This window comes from Dermacentor albipictus, chromosome 1 (genome assembly GCF_038994185.2).
Source record: "Dermacentor albipictus isolate Rhodes 1998 colony chromosome 1, USDA_Dalb.pri_finalv2, whole genome shotgun sequence".
Lineage (NCBI taxonomy): Eukaryota > Metazoa > Arthropoda > Arachnida > Ixodida > Ixodidae > Dermacentor > Dermacentor albipictus.
This window is the reverse complement of record NC_091821.1, coordinates 463,464,803-463,482,998: the sequence shown is the minus strand read 5'-3', so window position 1 is coordinate 463,482,998 and position 18,196 is coordinate 463,464,803. Positions and strand designations below refer to the sequence as shown.

Sequence of the window (18,196 nt, the reverse complement as noted above, 5' to 3'; positions counted from 1 at the left end):
TGTCATCACTTCAGAATTATCCCATCTCATGTCGTCGTCTTCATAATGCCTTCATCGTTCTATCGACGTCATTCCTTCTTCGTAAATTTATCATCTTCACCGCATGCGCCGCTGGCATACACAGCGAGATAACCTTTGCGAGCGATGGTCATATCAAAACGGACCAATCACGGAGACACTCTATGTTGCCAATAGCTGAAGCACTTGAAACCTCAGGAGGACCAGTACAGATGTTAAATAAAGATTCCTTAGCCAATACTGTGTATCCCTACGTGGTCGCTGCATTGTGTGAATGCTAATCTTCATTAACTTCGATAGTTATCTCAAGGTGAATTCTGCCGTTATTATTTCATTTTTGCGACACTAAAAAACTGGTCAACATTGTGCCCAGGTTATTAAGACTTCAAGGTGATCGTGCTCAGGCGTGAGACAGACGACCTGACGTTCGATGGAGCTAGCGCTGTGAGTTTTACGACGGCCTCACCTATCAACAAAGGGAAGCGCATTGGAGTGGTTAGGAGTAGAGGCCAAAGGCAAACTTTAACATTTTCTAGACATCACAAAGTCGGACGAAAATGACCAAGAGTTAGAAAGATATTTGCAATGCAGTCACGATAAAGAGATTAAAAACTATTTGATTGGTGCGAGACTCGCTGCAAAAAAATTCAGTAGACTGTTTTCAGGTATCCAAGCTATTCATCGTGTACCGACCACAAAAGGATTGAATGTGAGGAGTTTCGCTGCAGCTGGATACACTTTTCGAGATCAAAAGTGGCTAAGCCAGAGTCGTCTGCAGTATTTTGTTGGTGCACAAAAATATACACATTTTTGACAGCAATCACTCATTTACCCCTTTGCATTGCCTGTGCGTGATCGTTTTAATGGAAAAACTAAAAATTAGCTAGATATTTAACAAGCTTTTAGAGCACCTAAATAAAGTAGTAGCCAATAAATTCTGTAAGCTCATTCCCAATTTTTCTTTGTGTTCAGGCCTAGTGCAACTCGTTATTGGTTTCCATCATTTTCAATTATTTGTTTCGACGAGTTGAATATTCTGACAAATTTATCGCACGCTTATTCCAACTAATTAAATTTGTAGATTTAAGTGTTCGTTGCTCTTAGATAATTACTGTAGCCCTACGCTGATGTCCGAAAACGTCTCAACACTGGTGAGCAGGATGTGAAAAGGGAAACAGAAAGCAGAAAATTTTATTGTCTCAGTGACTTTTTCTATTGATGGCATTTGCACACGTTAAGGGGCCCAACCCTCGTGTTCACAGCCTTGTGTATGTTTTTCTAGCACTAAGTGGGTTCCCTACGAATTTACGCGAATAAGCAAACATATCGCATTCCAATCTGACGAAAAAAAAAAACTACGTTACCTACGTTGTACATGCACTGTAAGGAAAAATGTAGACAGTCCAAATTTAAACATACTGCGTAACAAGGGTACCTATATTATCGACTGAAAAACTCACACCATTACATTGAAGCCAAATAAAGCAATAAAAATAGTACGTTCCATGTGAAAATATGGTCGCACATGAGCGTTACCTTGGTGAATCACCAATTTCTGATTAATAAAAAGAGCTTCTAGCGGCCATGTACAACTATTTCTGAAAGCCAATAGACCAGCGTATTTAGATATACATGAGCGAAAAATATATTGGCTTGAGTTCCATCACTGTACATCCCGATGATTAAATGAGATTCAAAAGTGAGATCAAATGGCTGGCGTTGTGTACGGAAGTGTTCACCTATACTTTCGCTATAGTACACTGCCGCAGTGCTAGTTACAGAATGTAGTACAGCTGTTCATATCACACTTCAAAGCACGAGCATGGTGATGAACAGATATACTTTTCTACATCACCCTCCGTGAATGTAAGCATGCGTTGTGCCACGCCTTGTGGCTGCTGCCAGCCTGATCCCTCCCTGTTTTCTTAAGTGTCCATTGTATATGTCTACTTTCATACCATATATTTGAATAATAATCTGTGCGTGTTCGGCTAGCAGTGAAATAAAATGTTTATTTCTCGAACAGTTAGAATAGCCAGCAGGAGGGAACGCCGGACAAAAAGCTGCTGTGATGAAACTTGAAGACCGCCCGGCATCCGTTAATCACATAGAAGTATCCGCACGATAACCGAGGACTCAAACCATTACGTATACGCTCATCAAGGGCAAATGAGTCCAACAGAACCATGCTGGGCCGGGTCGGGTCGGACCGGGCTAGGTACGGGCCAAGTGGAATATAGCCGGGCTGGATTCTGGCGGGCCAACACGCATGGTACTTTCGGACTTGCGACGGGCTCGGCCCTGAAAAATTGACCGGTGCAGAGCTGTAGTGTGTGCCATAAGTGTGGCCGATTCGAACTCGACAGATCGTATTCTTTATATAAGAGGCCAATCTACTAACTGACAAGAAAGGGGGTTAACCGAGGGGCTCGATTTTTATTGGTCATATCATAAGAAGCCAACAAACACTGACACCAAGGACAACATAGGGGAAATCGCTTGTGTGTAATAAATGAAGTCGAGAAACCATAAATTAATGGAAATAAAAGTGGATGAAAAAACAACTTGCCGTAGGCGAGAAACGATCCCACAACCTTCGCATTTCGAGTACGATTTCGAGTACTTCGATTTCGAGCTACCGCGGCGCCGTTTCCCCATCCACTTTCTTATGTATTTATGTTTCCTAGTAGAACCCCGGGAGAGTTAGCCAGCGCCCTCACTCACAGACCTTGCCGGCGGATGTAGAAATGCCGCCGCGGTAGCTCAACTGGTAGAACATTGCGCGCGTAATGCGAAGGTTGTGGGATCGTTCCCCACCTGCGGCAAGTTGTTTTTTCATCCATTTTCATTTCCACTAATTTATCGTTCCTTTATTTCATTTATTAGGTAATTTCTGCTGTGTTTTCCTTGGTGCCAGTGTTTGTTGGCTTCTTATCATGTGACTAATGAAAATTGGGCCCCTCGGTTGACCTCCTTTTTTCTCGTTTATTAGAAAACGAGGGCCTCAAATCCGGTAACATTGATGCCTTCCCGTAGCATGCGTAGGTTTATTGACCGGTTGCCTTCACCCCAAAATTTTACGTTCTCGTGACGCCTGCCACGGAAGGATGTTCCATATCCTCCGCCAAGGTTTGTAAGTGGTGGCGGCGCTGGCTGGCACTTGCAGGGATCTACCAGGAAACATAAATGCCCCAGAAAGTGTACCAAGGCACGGCGCCGCGGTGGCTCAATTGGTAGAGCATCGCACGCGTAATGCGAATGTTGTGGGATCGTTCCCCACCTAACGTTGGCGACCTGCCATCGCAGAACGTTAGCGATGTTAATTATTGAAAACAATTGTAATCAGTAAATGCTGTGCCTGCGGAGTCATAAATATAAATGGTGCTCTTTTTTTCATTGTTGAATATGAGCGTATTTGTCGAGAATGCTTGCCGTTTCACGTTGTGCTCACAGAATCACGTTCAGTGTTTGGCGTTCACGAGCCACGATGGCTGCTCCTATTGTTGCGCTTTTGGAGTTTTTCGGGTAGCCTCGGCGACGCATCTTTCAGGATGCATTTGACGAGTTGATAGAGCAAGAGTTCCGCGGGCATTTTAGGCTCTCAAAGAACACTGTGCGGTAGCTCGCAGGCTTCCGTAAGTGAGAGCATTCACGCGGTTGCGGAGACAATAACCGTAATGGGCTGGCAACAGGGCTGGGTGGGCTCCCCGTTCACACTGGCCTTGCCGGCCTGTGTTAACCGGGAGAGGCCTTCGCGGATCGCGGCCGCATTCCTGGTGTAGCGACCTGTGTAGACGGGACGCTCATAACCATCAAACAGCCTGAAGGACAGTCCGGGCGAGTCTGCCGGCTTCATTTTGAGGAAAGGCTTCGCCTTAAATGCCATGATCGTAAGTACTCATGGTCGGCCCTTTATTGTACGCTTCCTTCTTTTATGGCACCTTACCGGTTTCATGTAACGTCGTCGTAGTCTGTACAATACGGATTTCACGTAACGCAATATGGATCACCATCGAGCCCGTTCGGAATAGAATTTCTCGGTCGAGAATGACTCAATTGCTCAAGCTGCTGCAGGGAGGTAATTGCAATTGAGAATTTTGAACCGGACCACATCAATGGCCATCGATAGTGGCCATGTGGCACCGGTATTGAACGATACTGCGGATTTTCACAGGTTGTGGTGCACGAACAAAAGCTTTAGAAATAGTAGAAGAGAGATGTTAAAGAAATGTTGGTGGGAAATTTGGTTCGCTATGGGAATGAAAATTCATGGAGGGTACAAAGAACAGCACAAGCACCTCAGCGCTTGTACTGCTGCATCTCTTTTCTGGGTTCTTTCTTCTTTTGAATGTTAAACAAGTACAAACACAAAATACAAAACAACAACGCGCTGTTATAAAAGGGGATAATGAAAACAAAACAATCTACTAAGACATGTCGTGCTATTTGAGCATTTTGTGCATCCTTGTAGACGGCTGGGTAGGTAGGTCGAAACTGCAGGAGAACATTTGGTTTCACACTGCAACGCGCACATTGTTTACGTAGTATTTTCAGCCCGCATGGAGTAAAGGCAAGAAACTGCGGAGCTGAAGGAAATGTTGTTACTTTAACGTACGTAATGGTTTCAATTATGTAAAATTTGTCCCATCACAGAGAAAGAAGATACATATAAAGGTCTGCCACTACATATTCCGCGTTCACATACATTCCACGTACAATATTTCTGCAGTAGTAACAGTTATAATATAGATCACAATGAGCTGGACTAATACCACATACGTGGATATGCTGATAGACCTCATTAAAGCACATACTATTGTGATAATATAGCAGGAAGCCTGCAGGAAGTGTTTACACCACATAACACAGCAGCTTGAACTACTCTTCAGTATCAAGTACAGTAATGCACTTTATATCTGCAGCTTGCATATACAAAATTACATGGACGTAGTAGCAAGAAATATTATAGGTGGCTATCAAGAAGGGATTCGTGTAACATTTATCGCCCTCTCATTACCAAAGGGGTAAGTATGCAATGAAAAAAAAAACATCACACAAGCCTGACTAGCCCTCTGCACTTCTATATAAATGACAGAACTAACATGACGTAGTTGAAAACAATGTGGCTAAGAAAGTGTTTTTCTCCGCGTACAAGGCATCAGCTGCTAGCTGGAGAATTTCCTTCAGGTACCAAATAATGATTTCCATTCAATAGTAAGATTCACTATGTGTGTCACGTCTACCATACTTTCAAAGCAGCCATCTAGTGACTTAAGTACACACTGGATGTGGAACATTGCGGAAAAAATATTGGACCTGAATGCGCAACACAATGTGGAGAAAGAGCAAACACTAGCATGATTGACATCTAACTCATTTTTACTGAAACACTTTAAGCATATTGATGATAATTGCGTTACGAAAATATTATAAAGTTATAGCAATATTATGGAATTTCATGTACACGTAATTGAAATAAGGTAACTGTTCTTTTATTTCTATTGTCTTGGAGTTGCACCTCAAGCTTTAGAGGTAAGTGAAAGTATTTTTTTATATGGACAGAATGAAATGAGCAGCAATAATTGTACTGAATGTAAATAATAAGTCCATAAAGCTTTATAAAACTACTGGTGTACATGTCGATGAATTAAATAGTAAAGATGCTACAAATTATACAGCAGTTCCAATCGACTACTGCCATCTTGCAGCCACTGCCTCCTGCATAAGCTGGGCCAGTAGCTGTGGAAGCTGGCCCATAGGCCGCAGTGCCTGAGCCACTTGGTAAGCACGCCGCTAGACAGCAGCCACGACCCACTCAATCGCTGCAGCCAGCCGGTCCACGCCCTGGTGAACACCACAAAGAAGCTACAAAAAAATCACAACATCAGCATCTGTTCCTGCACAGTCTGACAAGCCCCTCTACAACTAAGTGACCTGTATAATTAAGGAATAATTATGTTCCAAATCTAGTGTGAGGTTTCTGTGTGCGAGCTTTACAGCGAAGTGACCTGTATAACGGATGATTTTGGAGGTCCCAAGCATTTGGTTACAAACGCGCTCAACTGTACGCAACTCATTCAGATTACCACATGTTCATCAAAGACACTTTCAATTTTAGTTTAATGAGATGCATACAATGAAAACACTTCCTATGTATGTTGTTGTCTCTGTCTGCATTCAAAACTAGCTATGTCACGGCACATGATTTTTGTTGTTCCTTTCCATGTAGTTCCGCAAAACAATTATCAATACCACTTGTATGTGTAAGCTATCGCATGGCTGGGAAGTTCATGCATGACATAGTAATGAACTTGGGTTTGTGAATCAGCAAATCATGAAGAGATCTCTGCATAAAAAATGATTAGCCCCCTGTTTGCATTTTGTTGCTAGTAAAAAGCACATTGTGGACACTGTATAAAAATAGTTCTGCAAACATTTTGAGCTGTCATGCTGCATTATGAGTAATGTTTCCCGAAATCCTAGAACAGGGTAACAACTGAAGATTTGGTGGAAATAGGCACAATCGTGAGCGTATTATGTTGCAAAGCTTCCCTGTTCCTGCCTTAATCGCAAGTGTTGCAAATCATTTGTGAATGCTCTTTTTCTGTTTTTCGATAGTTTGTTGGCGTTATTGTTCTCCAGTGTGGTCCATGAACTAAGCAAAACATAGTGTTCATATTTTTATAAAATAAAGCAAACTTTATGGGCAATCTGCACGCTAATTTAAAAGTGTGAGTTAGCTACAGTCTATGTAATTACTTGTAAATGCAAAGGATCCAGAGCATTGTAGGTGTGTTTTACATGCACCGCACAATTTGGCCTGCTGCCTTGGGAGAAATGTTTTCGACGTTACTTTTTTTTTGCAAATACAGAGAACTATCATATTCACCATGTGCCATCAAATGTGTATGGCTCAATTACAGTGTATGTGGTATATTTGTTTAGTTGGTACTTGAAAGATGAGGCCAATGTTTTAAACGAGTAGGTCATATGCAGCAGCATTTCAAAGTGTGCGATTTAATTACGGCCCACTTGCCATATTTGTGCAACTGCTCGAAAGAAACAGGTTTAGTGGAAACTGGAATGTATTAAGCTGTTGCTGCGTGACTGATGGCAAGTGCCATTGTTCTGTAGTTCACTCAGTCAGTGCCTGTTTGCAGAACTGCTACTGGCAGTGATGACTGTGTATGAAGCTGTTAGAGCGTATGAGGGATGGCAAGTGTCCGTATCTAATTATCCGTGTATCTAATGTACAGCTAAGTTCTCGACTGTCTCCCTTACTCATCTGCTTTTTTTTCAGTTTAGCTGTTCAAACTTCTGTTAGCCATTTGCGTGAGTTTGTGTACCTCTGCACAGCCCATAAAATTAAAAAAAAATCATTACCGCTGTCTACTGTAAGTCCATTATGTTCTACCATGTAAGCACACAAAGACATACGCACTTCGCTTGTTTCCTCATTCCGTGCCACACTCTGAGCATAATCGTCGGCGAAACGTTGGACCAGGGCCTCCCGGTGCGAGAACCGACGGGGTCCACGAGGCCGACGATGCACTCGGTGTGGCCAGCCTGGAAAAAAATAACAATTTATAATGAACTGAGCACGGAGCTATGTCACTTACAGGGTATTAAATCCGTGATATTTAAGGGCGACTTTAATGCCAAGGTAGGCAAGAAGCAGGCTGGAGACAAGGCAGTGGGTGAATATGGCATAGGCACTAGGAATAGCAGGGGAGAGTTATTAGTAGAGTTTGCGGAACAGAATAATATGAGGATAATGAATACCTTCTTCCGCAAGCGGGATAGCCGAAAGTGGACGTGGAGGAGCCCGAACGGCGAGACTAGAAATGAAATAGACTTCATACTCTGCGCTAACCCTGGCGTCATACAAGATGTGGATGTGCTCGGCAAGGTGCGTTGCAGTGAATTAGCAGTGAATTGCAGACCTGAGGAGGGAACGGAAGAAATTGGTACATAAGAAGCCGATCAATGAGTTAGCGGTAAGAGGGAAAATAGAAGAATTCCAGATCAAGCTACAAAACAGGTATTCAGCTTTAACTCAGGAAGAGGACCTTAGTGTTGAAACAATGAACGACAATCTTGTGGGCGTCATTAAGGAGTGTGCTATGGAAGTCGGTGGTAACTCCGTTAGGCAGGATACCAGCAAACTATCGCAGGAGACGAAAGATCTGATCAAGAAACGCCAATGTATGAAAGCATCTAACCATACAGCTACAATAGAACTTGCAGAACTTTCGAAGTTAATCAACAAGCGTAAGACAGCTGACATAAGGAAGTATAATATGGATAGAATTGAACATCCTCTCAGGAACGGAGGAAGCCTAAAAACAGTGAAGAAGAAACTAGGAATTGGCAAGAATCAGATGTATGCGTTAAGAGACAAAGCCGGCAATACCATTACTAATATGGATGAGATTGTTCAAGTGGCTGAGGAGTTCTATAGAGATTTATACAGTACCAGTGGCATCCACGACGATAATGGAAGAGAAAATATTCTAGAGGAATTCGAAATCCCGAAGGTAACGCCGGAAGAAGTAAAGCCTTAGGAGATATGCAAAGGGGGAAGGCAGCTGGGGAGGATCAGGTAACAGCAGATTTGTTGAAGGATGGTGGACAGATTGTTCTAGAGAAACTGGCCACCCTGTATACGCAATGCCTCATGACCTCGAGCGTACCGAAATCTTGGAAGAACGCTAACATAATCCTAATCCATAAGAAAGGGGACGCCAAAGACTTGAAAAATTATAGACCGATCAGCTTACTATCCGTTGCCTACAATGTATTTACTAAGGTAATTGCAAATAGAATCAGGAACACCTTAGACTTCTGCCAACCAAAGGACCAGGCAGGATTCCGTAGAGGCAACTCAACAATAGACCATATTCACACTATCAATCAAGTGATAGAGAAATGTGCAGAATATAACCAACCCTTATATATAGCTTTCATTGATTACGAGAAAGCGTTTGATTCAGTCGAAACCTCAGCAGTCATGGAGGCATTACGGAATCAGGGTGTAGATGAGCCATATGTAAAAATACTGGAAGATATCTATAGCGGCTCCACATCCACCGTAGTCCTCCACAAAGAAAGCAGCAAAATCCCAATAAAGAAAGGCGTCAGACAGGGAAATACAATCTCTCCAATGCTATTCAACGCATGTTTACAGGAGGTATTCAGAGACCTGGAGTGGGAAGAATTGGGGATAAAAGTTGATGGAGAATACCTTAGCAACTTGTGATTCGCTGATGATATCGCCTTGCTTAGTAACTCAGGGGACCATTTGCAATGCATGCTCACTGACCTGGAGAGGCAAAGCAGAAGAGTGGGTCTAAAAATTAATCTGCAGAAAACTAAAGTAATGTTTAACAGTCTCGGAAGAGAGCAGCAATTCACAATAGGCAGCGAGGCACTGGAAGTTGTAAGGGAATACATCTACTTAGGGCAGGTAGTGACGGCGGATCCGGATCATGAGACGGAAATAATCAGAAGAATAAGAATGGGTTGGGGTGCGTTTGGCAGGCATTCTCAGATCATGAACAGCAGGTTGCCATTGTCCCTCAAGAGAAAAGTATATAATAGCTGTGTCTTACCAGTACTCACCTACGGGGCAGAAACCTGGAGGCTTACTAAAAGGGTGCTACTCAAATTGAGGACGACACAACGAGCTATGGAAAGAAGAATGATAGGTGTAACGTTAAGGGATAAGAAAAGAGCAGATTGGGTGAGGGAACAAACGCGAGGTAATGACATCTTAGTTGAAATCAAGAAAAAGAAATGGGCATGGGCAGGACGTGTAATGAGGAGGGAAGATAACCGATGGTCATTAAGGGTTACGGACTGGATCCCAAGGGAAGGGAAGCGTAGCAGGAGGCGGCAGAAAGTTAGGTGGGCGGATGAGATTAAGAAGCTTGCAGGGACGGCATGGCCACAATTAGTACATGACCGGGGTTGTTGGAGAAGTATGGGAGAGGCCTTTGCCCTGCAGTGGGCGTAACTAGGCTGATGATGATGATGATTTAAGGATTTGCCTTTTCACTGACTGGTTCTCACAGGGCTGGGACCAGCTGTCGGTTGTGCAGCTGGAGGGCAGTGGGGCAGCGGCTCTGCTGAAGGGCGGTCTGGCTGCTGAAGTGCTCCTACGTTATTTGTAAAGAGTACATCGACTCGACGGTTAGCGTAAAAGTTGTTTGCGCTCCAGATAGATGAAACAGTTTGCACAAAAGGAGAGGCAACAAGAAGCTTACTTTCACGTGAAAGGCCCGTCGTGCCAGCAGTGGTGCCCACCGACTCCGCTGCCACGGTCACCTCCACGGCAGGCTGCTTTATGTATGAGACATCAAGAAGCAGTTTTCAAAAGTTCGTCTAATGTGCTCTTCCCAATATGCAACTTACAGTGTTATGACAACACAAAAGAAATGGAAGAAACTCCAGCAATTAATCGCCTTGTGCATGCCCCCAGCGCACGCATGCACATAAAGCGAGAAAGACCCTCTTTCATACTAGTGTCACATGGGCACTTTCGATCGGGATAAAATTGCTCGCTTGCGATTGAAAGCACCTTGCAGTGTACACGACGCGATTGCAAAAAAAGACAAATGCTGGCGCGTCTCCCTGTTTTGCGGTGTTTTGAACAGCTTATACCTCGTCGAGCTGCTGAAAGAAGGGCGCACACACGGCCGTCACTGTGGACGTGCCGACCAACTGCAGGATACGGCCACGAAGGCCGGGAAGGTGACCTCCACCTGTGCCGCTGCAATTACAAACAGCAGTGTAAACATCGCGTGCAACAGAACCACCCCTCAAATTCACCTTTGGCTTGCGGAAGCTCCAGGGACAGAAAGGGACGGAAGCTGCAGGGACGGAAGCTGCAGGGACAGAAAAATCTCCTTGCGCCAAAACATGTGCCGTTGCTCGGCATTCTTTGGGGCCGGGCCTACCGCGTTCAATAGGGCAGCAAGCTCGTACCACAAATGCTGTGAAGGCCGGGAAGGCGACCTCCACCTGTGCCGCTGCAATTACAAACAGCAGTGTGAACATCGCGTGCAACAGAACCACCCCTCAAATTCACCTTTGGCTTGCGGAAGCTGCAGGGACAGAAAGGGACGGAAGCTGCAGGGACGGAAGCTGCAGGGACAGAAAAATCTCCTTGCGCCAAAACATGTGCCATTGCTCGGCATTCTTTGGGGCCGGGCTTACCGCGTTCAATAGGGCAGCAAGCTCGTACCACAAATGCTGTTTTCGCTCCACCGTAATATCTGGGCTCAGCACGCATGATGCCCTCACGAGGAATGGATGTCCCTCCATGAAGACGACCAACAATTCGAGTTGGTGTGCTCAAACGTGCGGGCCGAGTCTCACACTCTTTTTGGAAGGCATTACAATGAATCGCAAGTGAGGAGAACAAAGCTACGACCGCCAACTAACCTGCGCTCTCCCGCCAATTCGTTTTGGCATGTGCGATACCGCCTAGCGAACTAAAACAAAATACATGCCGCCTAAATTAGTCTTGTTCACTCGCATGGCATTTCCGGCGCAGTAAGAAATTCTTTCTCATATTACGTGTTTATTTATTACAGCATGACAAACATTGTGCACTTCATATATCGTCCTCAATCGAAGCCCTAATTGGCGACGCAAAGTTCCGGGGCTGAGCTCGCTCGTTTATTGGCTGTGCTCTCGCTTCCGTTCTCACAAATTTTTCGGACGGCGCACCTTGTGACGTAGCAGCCGAACCGAACGATCGGAAAAGCGAGCTGCTTGCGTGATGGCATCCCAATTTGGTATGCGCGTTCTCCGCACCTGTCTTTTGCGGTCTCCCTGGACGCGGAGGCAGTGGTACAGATGAACCAGCAAACGCTTCAGGAGACGGCATCAGGTACCGACGACGGCCCCGTACACGATGCCAAAGACGAACCGCGCGCATTATCCATTACAGACCCGACTGCAGCACGCTGGATGCTGCAGACAGAAATGAGGAACGAAGCTTGCATGAGCTCTCGCGCGCCATCCATTGGCCAGCGGTGTAATTAGAGCACAGGGGGGGGGGGGGGGCAGCAGGAGCCGCATGGTGGCAGTCAACAGTCGTCGAATACAGCTTTATGTTGGGGAACAGCAGATTGCTGTCTTTTTTTTTTGTATGCGACAACATGCCGACAACATGCCGACACTCAGAGCCAACAATCGTCAAATGCTGCTTCATTTGAAAGAATTCGCGGCATACATATAAACCCGCCTATATTTGCACCTTGCAACCTGGCTTGTGTGACGAAGCTGTAGCGTGTCCGATTCGCGAGTCCGAATTCCAACCCGACGGACCCAGCTCGACTCCTCGAATGTGAACATTTTTGCCTTTAAAGCTAAAATGGTTTATAAATTTAAATGATTGTGAGCCATCAGGTTAATGTGACATGTGCTTCTCGACACGTCATGGACGCCGCCGCCTTGTTCGCTGAACGGGAGCGTTAACGCTCTCGCGTTAATAAATGAAAGTGCGTACCTTTGGTAACGATGGCCAGCCATGAAAACAACAAATGTGTTGGTGCCTTTGTTCAAAATTATGTGTCACCTCCGTACCCTTACCTAAACAGCTTCGCTGCTCAGCCACCTTCACAGAGTACAATTGCTCATGATATTTCTTGTCTAAACATCTTCCTATCATCCTGGCTTCAAACAACCTTGTAAACTCGTCACTTTAAACAAGGTTTTGTTTCATAACGAGAGTAAGAAAGACCATTGAAATTCTCCAACCGCAGGATTCGATCACACGACGTCCAGTACGCAAGTCCGTTATTGAAACCATTGCGATACTGAAAGCATTAATGTCTTGCGAACAATACAGCGCATTCAGACGCTTGGCGCGTTTCGATTTGGCCTTGCCGAGGAACTGTTTAAATGAAGGCGAGGGGGCTCGAGCGGGAAGGAACCCGCGGAAAACACAAGCAACCAGAGAATTGCGTCTACAACAACAGGGAGAAGTTTCTGAAGAGGGCGCGTTGGAACGCATTCGAGCGTATCGACGGGCAAGTTTTGCAAAAAAAAAAGCACAACAACATTTATTTCATTTATCAAGCAAAAAATTGGTGGTAAAAACTAGCTTATTGAGGTAGGTCGAAGCATTGATTTCAAGGGCAAAGTATAGGTTTCATAAGCACTTATTACAAAGAATGCTACGCACTATATGATCATTGTGCGGAGGGGAGTTTCTGCCCTAATTTTTCATTTTGATGAATACGGACAAAAAGAACTGTGTATGGGCAAATGCCTAATCAATATTTGCCTCAATGCGTACGAGATATTCGGCTTTTAACCAGCCTTCTCTAAAGGCACTGATGTGGACCAAGCAATCTGTTTTATTCGAGAAAATGTAAGAGAAGATGGTCAATCATTTTCTTTCGGATAGCTTGAACAGGCAACTTGTGAACGTTATCGGCCCATAGCTTGTCACTGAAGAAGGGTCCTTGAACTGCTTCAGAACTTGGGTGATAATGCCTTCTTTTTATGTAGATGGAAGGTATACAGCAGCTTATATACTAATAAAAAGTGTCAGTAGAGTCATTTTGGTGTCTCTGTTGAGGTTGCTCCCCATGTCGTGCATTAGTTTGTTAGGTCCCGGTGCGGGGCTCTGACATTTGTTTAAGGAGGCGGCTAACTCGGCAGTGGTAAAAAGTCGATTGTAGGATTCGACCTGTATGTACTTACGACCACGCGTTCAGTTTGTTCTTTGCGTTTAAGAAAAGAGTGTAAATAATTCATTGAGCTACAGCCATGCTCAAAGTGCTACCCAAGAGCATCAGCCTGGTCTAGTGCAACACACTTGAACCGAATGCGAGATGTTTGCTTTGGATGTCTTTGCCATCAGGCCTATTTTTGATTCGTTTTACATTTATGACGTTCTGCTCACTCCAGCTTTCTATTAGTTCAGTCTTGGTCAGTTCCATCAAGTCATCGTATCAGATGACACCACGGGTGGCGATAATGGTGCGGTGAAGAGTTACACTCACTGGCACCGTCTCCAAATGATACTAGATTTTTCAGTTTCTCGTGCTTTTGCTGATCGCAGAGCTCCGAGAGGAGGTCACCACTAGCCAGCTTCATAGCTTTATAGTCTTCGCCCAAGGTCTATTTCAAGCAATTTGCAACAAGAAACGGAAACATGACTCACGGCCCTTTCCCCTTCGTCACATTTCGCTACATGGTAGCATGGAAAGTGCTGGGCTAATTTGCCAAAACATTTATACTTCTTCGTTGCGCCGACTCTTGTGGGGGGGATCAGGAAGCGCGGTTAAAAATGAAGCCATAACACAAAAAGAAAGGATTCTCCTTCGGTAGCAGCGCCAGCCACCCACCACGGAGCCCAACAATGCTGCAGAACCGGTGAACGACAGCTCTTCCCAACGCTAGTTGGGAAGAGCTGTCGGAAGAGCTGTCGGAAGAGGTGTCGAAAGAGCTAGTTGGAAGAACTACTATAACCCAATATGATATAACCTAGTTTTGTTACGTCACACAAGGTTTACTCTTGCTGTCTGCAAATCGAAAGTAAACGAACGGAAGAGAAGACAGGAAAGGCTGAAAGTAAGCGAAAAGGCGTAGGTTTGAGAGGAGGACATGAAAAGGAAACTACCGATTCCGCGCGCGGGGTTCACTCCGGGTAGGCCATTTGCGTGTAGCCGAAGCCAAAGGCGTAGGTCGCCTCCGCCGAGGGGCCATAAAGGTCCAAGCACTCAATATCTGCTGCGCAACCCCTAGGATCCTCTTTCCCTTAAACACGGCTAAGTCGCGCACGGCTACACGCAGGCGGGTGCAACCCCTATGTGCTCTTGTCCGTGGTGTAGTAACGCACCAAACGCCTTCTGACGCAGACGCCACTGCGGGCGGTAATCTCTTGGGTAATCTTGATAAGCTCGGGTAATAGCAGTATCAAATGCAGATAGCTTTTCAAGGTTACGTTAGATGGTAAAGGGGAAATAATACACTGTACAAAAACATACTATGGGTGTGTCCCATGTTAACCTAAGCCAAGGTATCGGACGAAAAAAGTTATTTAAAAATACGGTGTGAAATAGTTACAAAGCCTACTGGGTTCGGTCATCAGAGATCTGTAGACCGAACACTTCAAGTCTTAAGATCGTATTTGGCATCGTGTTTTCTTAATGTTCTTTTTTTCATTGAATAACTTGGCTAACGTCAGCTCAGATACCCTATATAACAATATTTGCCTTTGATAAAATTGACCACCACATTTTATCCTTTAGACTTGAATCTATCGGAATAACAGGTGCTACATTAACTTTGATACGAAATTACTTAAAAGATAGAACACAGAGAGTTAGAATTAATGGTGTTCTTTCTAAATCAATGACAACAAACATGGGTGTACCTCAGGGATCTATACTTGGCCCACTCTTGTTTTTAATATATGTTAACGACCTGCCTAATTGCCTGCTTTCTTCTAACTGCATTCTTTATGCAGACGACACAACTTTCTTCAACTCTGACATTTATGTAGGGAACCTAGTTTCTAAACTAAATACCGACTTAAACAACGTGTTAAATTAGTGCAATATTAACCAGCTCAATATAAACTCGTCTAAACTAAATTTGTTTTATTCACGTCCCACCAACGCTCATCCGCTCCGCATTCATTCCTTCGCTCCACCTTGGTAATAATCTTATCCCGCGTGGTACTTCCTGTAACTACTTGGGTGTAGAAGTTGATTCTTACCTTAAATTTTATCAACACATAGCCAACGTTAGGTGGAGGGCAACATATGGAATAAGGAAACTTTTAAAAGCTCGGTACGTGTTTAACCAGGAGACACTACTCTCTTTATACTACTCATTTATCCATTGACATATCATATATTGCATTGCATGCTGGGGCAATACGTATCGTAGCCACTTACAATCATTACAAGTACTACAAAACCAGGCTGTTAGAATAATTACATTTAGTCCTAACCATTTCAATTCCAAATACTTATTATATAATTATAATATTCTTACTGTGGACGAGCTTATTATTTTTAGTCTTGGTACGTTTTTATATCGACAACTAGATAACGCTTACCGCAACAGTCTGATACCTCAGTCTTGTCTAATGAATACAAATCTTACGCGATTTGCACTAAACAATATCTTTATTCTTCCCATGGTACGCATAAATTATGGTAAGCAGAGTGTCCACTTCTCGTCCGTGTCCTTCTGGAACACACTACCTCCTACTATCAAGTCATGTAAATCATTTCAATTTAAACGACAAATAAAAGACCGCATTTTATCATCTGCAACTACTTAGATAAGTATTTCTTCCCGCCAAATGTACATTTGGTTACGCAAAACAAATTGAAGTTAATTTGGTTAGGTCTCATTATCCATTTACTTTCATAATGGTGTCATTGTTCTGTAATTAGTTTAATGAAATAATAACTATTATACTTCTTTACTAGCATGCCTGCAGCTTATTTGTTTAGTACTGCGTAACCTAAAACAATAATAAGTTTGTTATCTTTTGAATATTTTACACTATTTGTTGCAACTGTTGTTTATATTTTTACTTATACACTGTACAGGAGGTCCCATTACAGTCTTTGACCTCGGGACCTCTCCTGTATATTATCGCATTGTACTAAATCTTGTCTATTAATAATAAAACCTCATTCACATACAAGTTTTGAACCTAAGAGGACGGCCGCTCACGGTGAAATAAGCGAAATAAAGCCATACCTATACAACGCTTTTCTTCAGGAGGTGCCCATACCACTCAATGCCTGGTACATACTGAGCCAAGCTGCCAAGCAAAACCAGAACGTGTAAGTGCGCACGCGAGTGGTAAATGCTGCTTTTATTGCATTGCTCTGTTCTTATGTCGTCCTTCACTTTACATTTCTTAAAAGATACTTTTACGCGTACTAGTGCAGTGCCAGACGCTCTGTTTGTATATGCACATGTATGTGTGTACTCGTATAGGAATTTTATTGCGAAGGAGAGTTCCGTGTAAGGTGTCTTCAGACAAAAATTAGGTCAACGTGGTAGGGTAAAATACTTCAAATTTACACTTAGCTTATGAGATAGTGCGACACTCGCATTCCTTTTCCGTTGGCTGCTCTCGGTATAACGGTTTTCTACAGCCTTATCTTCAATTAGAACAAAAATAAAGAGGGTGGCTGTAGTTCATTTTGAGAACCTGTAGTCTATCAAATGAACATTATAAACGAAGGAATATAGCAATATGAACAGTCGTCATGGTGACATAGTGGCTTTGGTGTTGCGCTGCTAAGACCGTGGGCACGGGGCCGAATCCTGGCGCCAGTGGCCGCATTTGGACGGGGGCGTAATGCAAAAACACTCGTGTTTACCATGCATTAGAGGCACGGTAAAAACCCGCAGGTGGCCAAAACTAATCCAGGCTCCCCCGCTACGGCGTGCCTCATAAGGATATCGCAGTCTTGGCACGTGATAACCCAGAATTTAATTTTTAAGACTAATATGAACGCACATAACGGCAATAATTAGTAGTAAGTGATATGGTTTACTACGACACTATGGTGGAAGCGGGTTCTTTTGTCAGGTGTTAATTTTGTTCTTGTATCAACTGAACAACGGAAACATTCTGGGAATTGGCTGAACGCGTTATGCCAACAAACCGGCAGAAAATAGTTTTTTTTTTTGTAAGGGAAGTCAGATGTGGAACATATTTCAGTTCTGCACTGAAAGGGTCACACAGTCACAAATGAAAGTGAAACTAATGGGCAGCATCTTAGGAACGAGCATTTTTTACAGCAAAGCTGTAGGGGCCAGTGTCCCCAGGATAGTGCCTATGTGTAGACACATAATCACGAAGATTGTGCAAAACCGGGCCGACCCTCGGTGGAGCTGAAGCATGCGTTAAGCACTCCCATACCTGGGCCGATCCCGAAGATAGTCCAATAATGGGCCGACCCACAGCGGAGGTGCAGTTCGCCATTAAGGGGCCCACATACACAGCTTCGCTGGTCATCATTCCTCACAGAGTGGAAGGGCACTGAGTTTTTTGTGCTTAGTAATGTACTTTGTATAGAAATTCGGACCGACCGCAGAAGCCGTCTGGTTTTATCTAACAATGTCATTCATAAAAGCAGAAGCTCTATTAGAATCAGAATGTATGACTCTGGCCAAACAA

General features: G+C 44.0%; 1 protein-coding gene and 1 long non-coding RNA gene across 10 annotated transcripts in view; one reads left to right on the top strand and one right to left on the bottom strand.

Moving 5' to 3' along the window:
- LOC135902820 (uncharacterized) overlaps window positions 1-18,196 on the top strand; it is a 225,092-nt gene that overhangs the window by 131,663 nt on the left and 75,233 nt on the right. For 8 of the 9 annotated variants that reach the window (XM_070532433.1, XM_070532431.1, XM_070532434.1 and 5 more), the window contains one exon: window positions 16,783-16,847. In XM_070532433.1, the coding sequence (XP_070388534.1) occupies window positions 16,783-16,847 (65 nt within the window). Of the gene's footprint in view, window positions 1-5,726; window positions 7,405-16,782; window positions 16,848-18,196 lie in introns of those variants that run through there. The other variant, XM_065436540.2, reaches the window with a different exon arrangement.
- On the bottom strand, window positions 2,076-10,359 carry LOC139054804 (uncharacterized). The gene is made up of 4 exons (XR_011511517.1): window positions 10,284-10,359; window positions 10,080-10,175; window positions 7,460-7,584; window positions 2,076-2,319 (listed from the first exon to the last, which is right to left on the bottom strand). It is a non-coding gene; the product is annotated as an uncharacterized lncRNA (long non-coding RNA).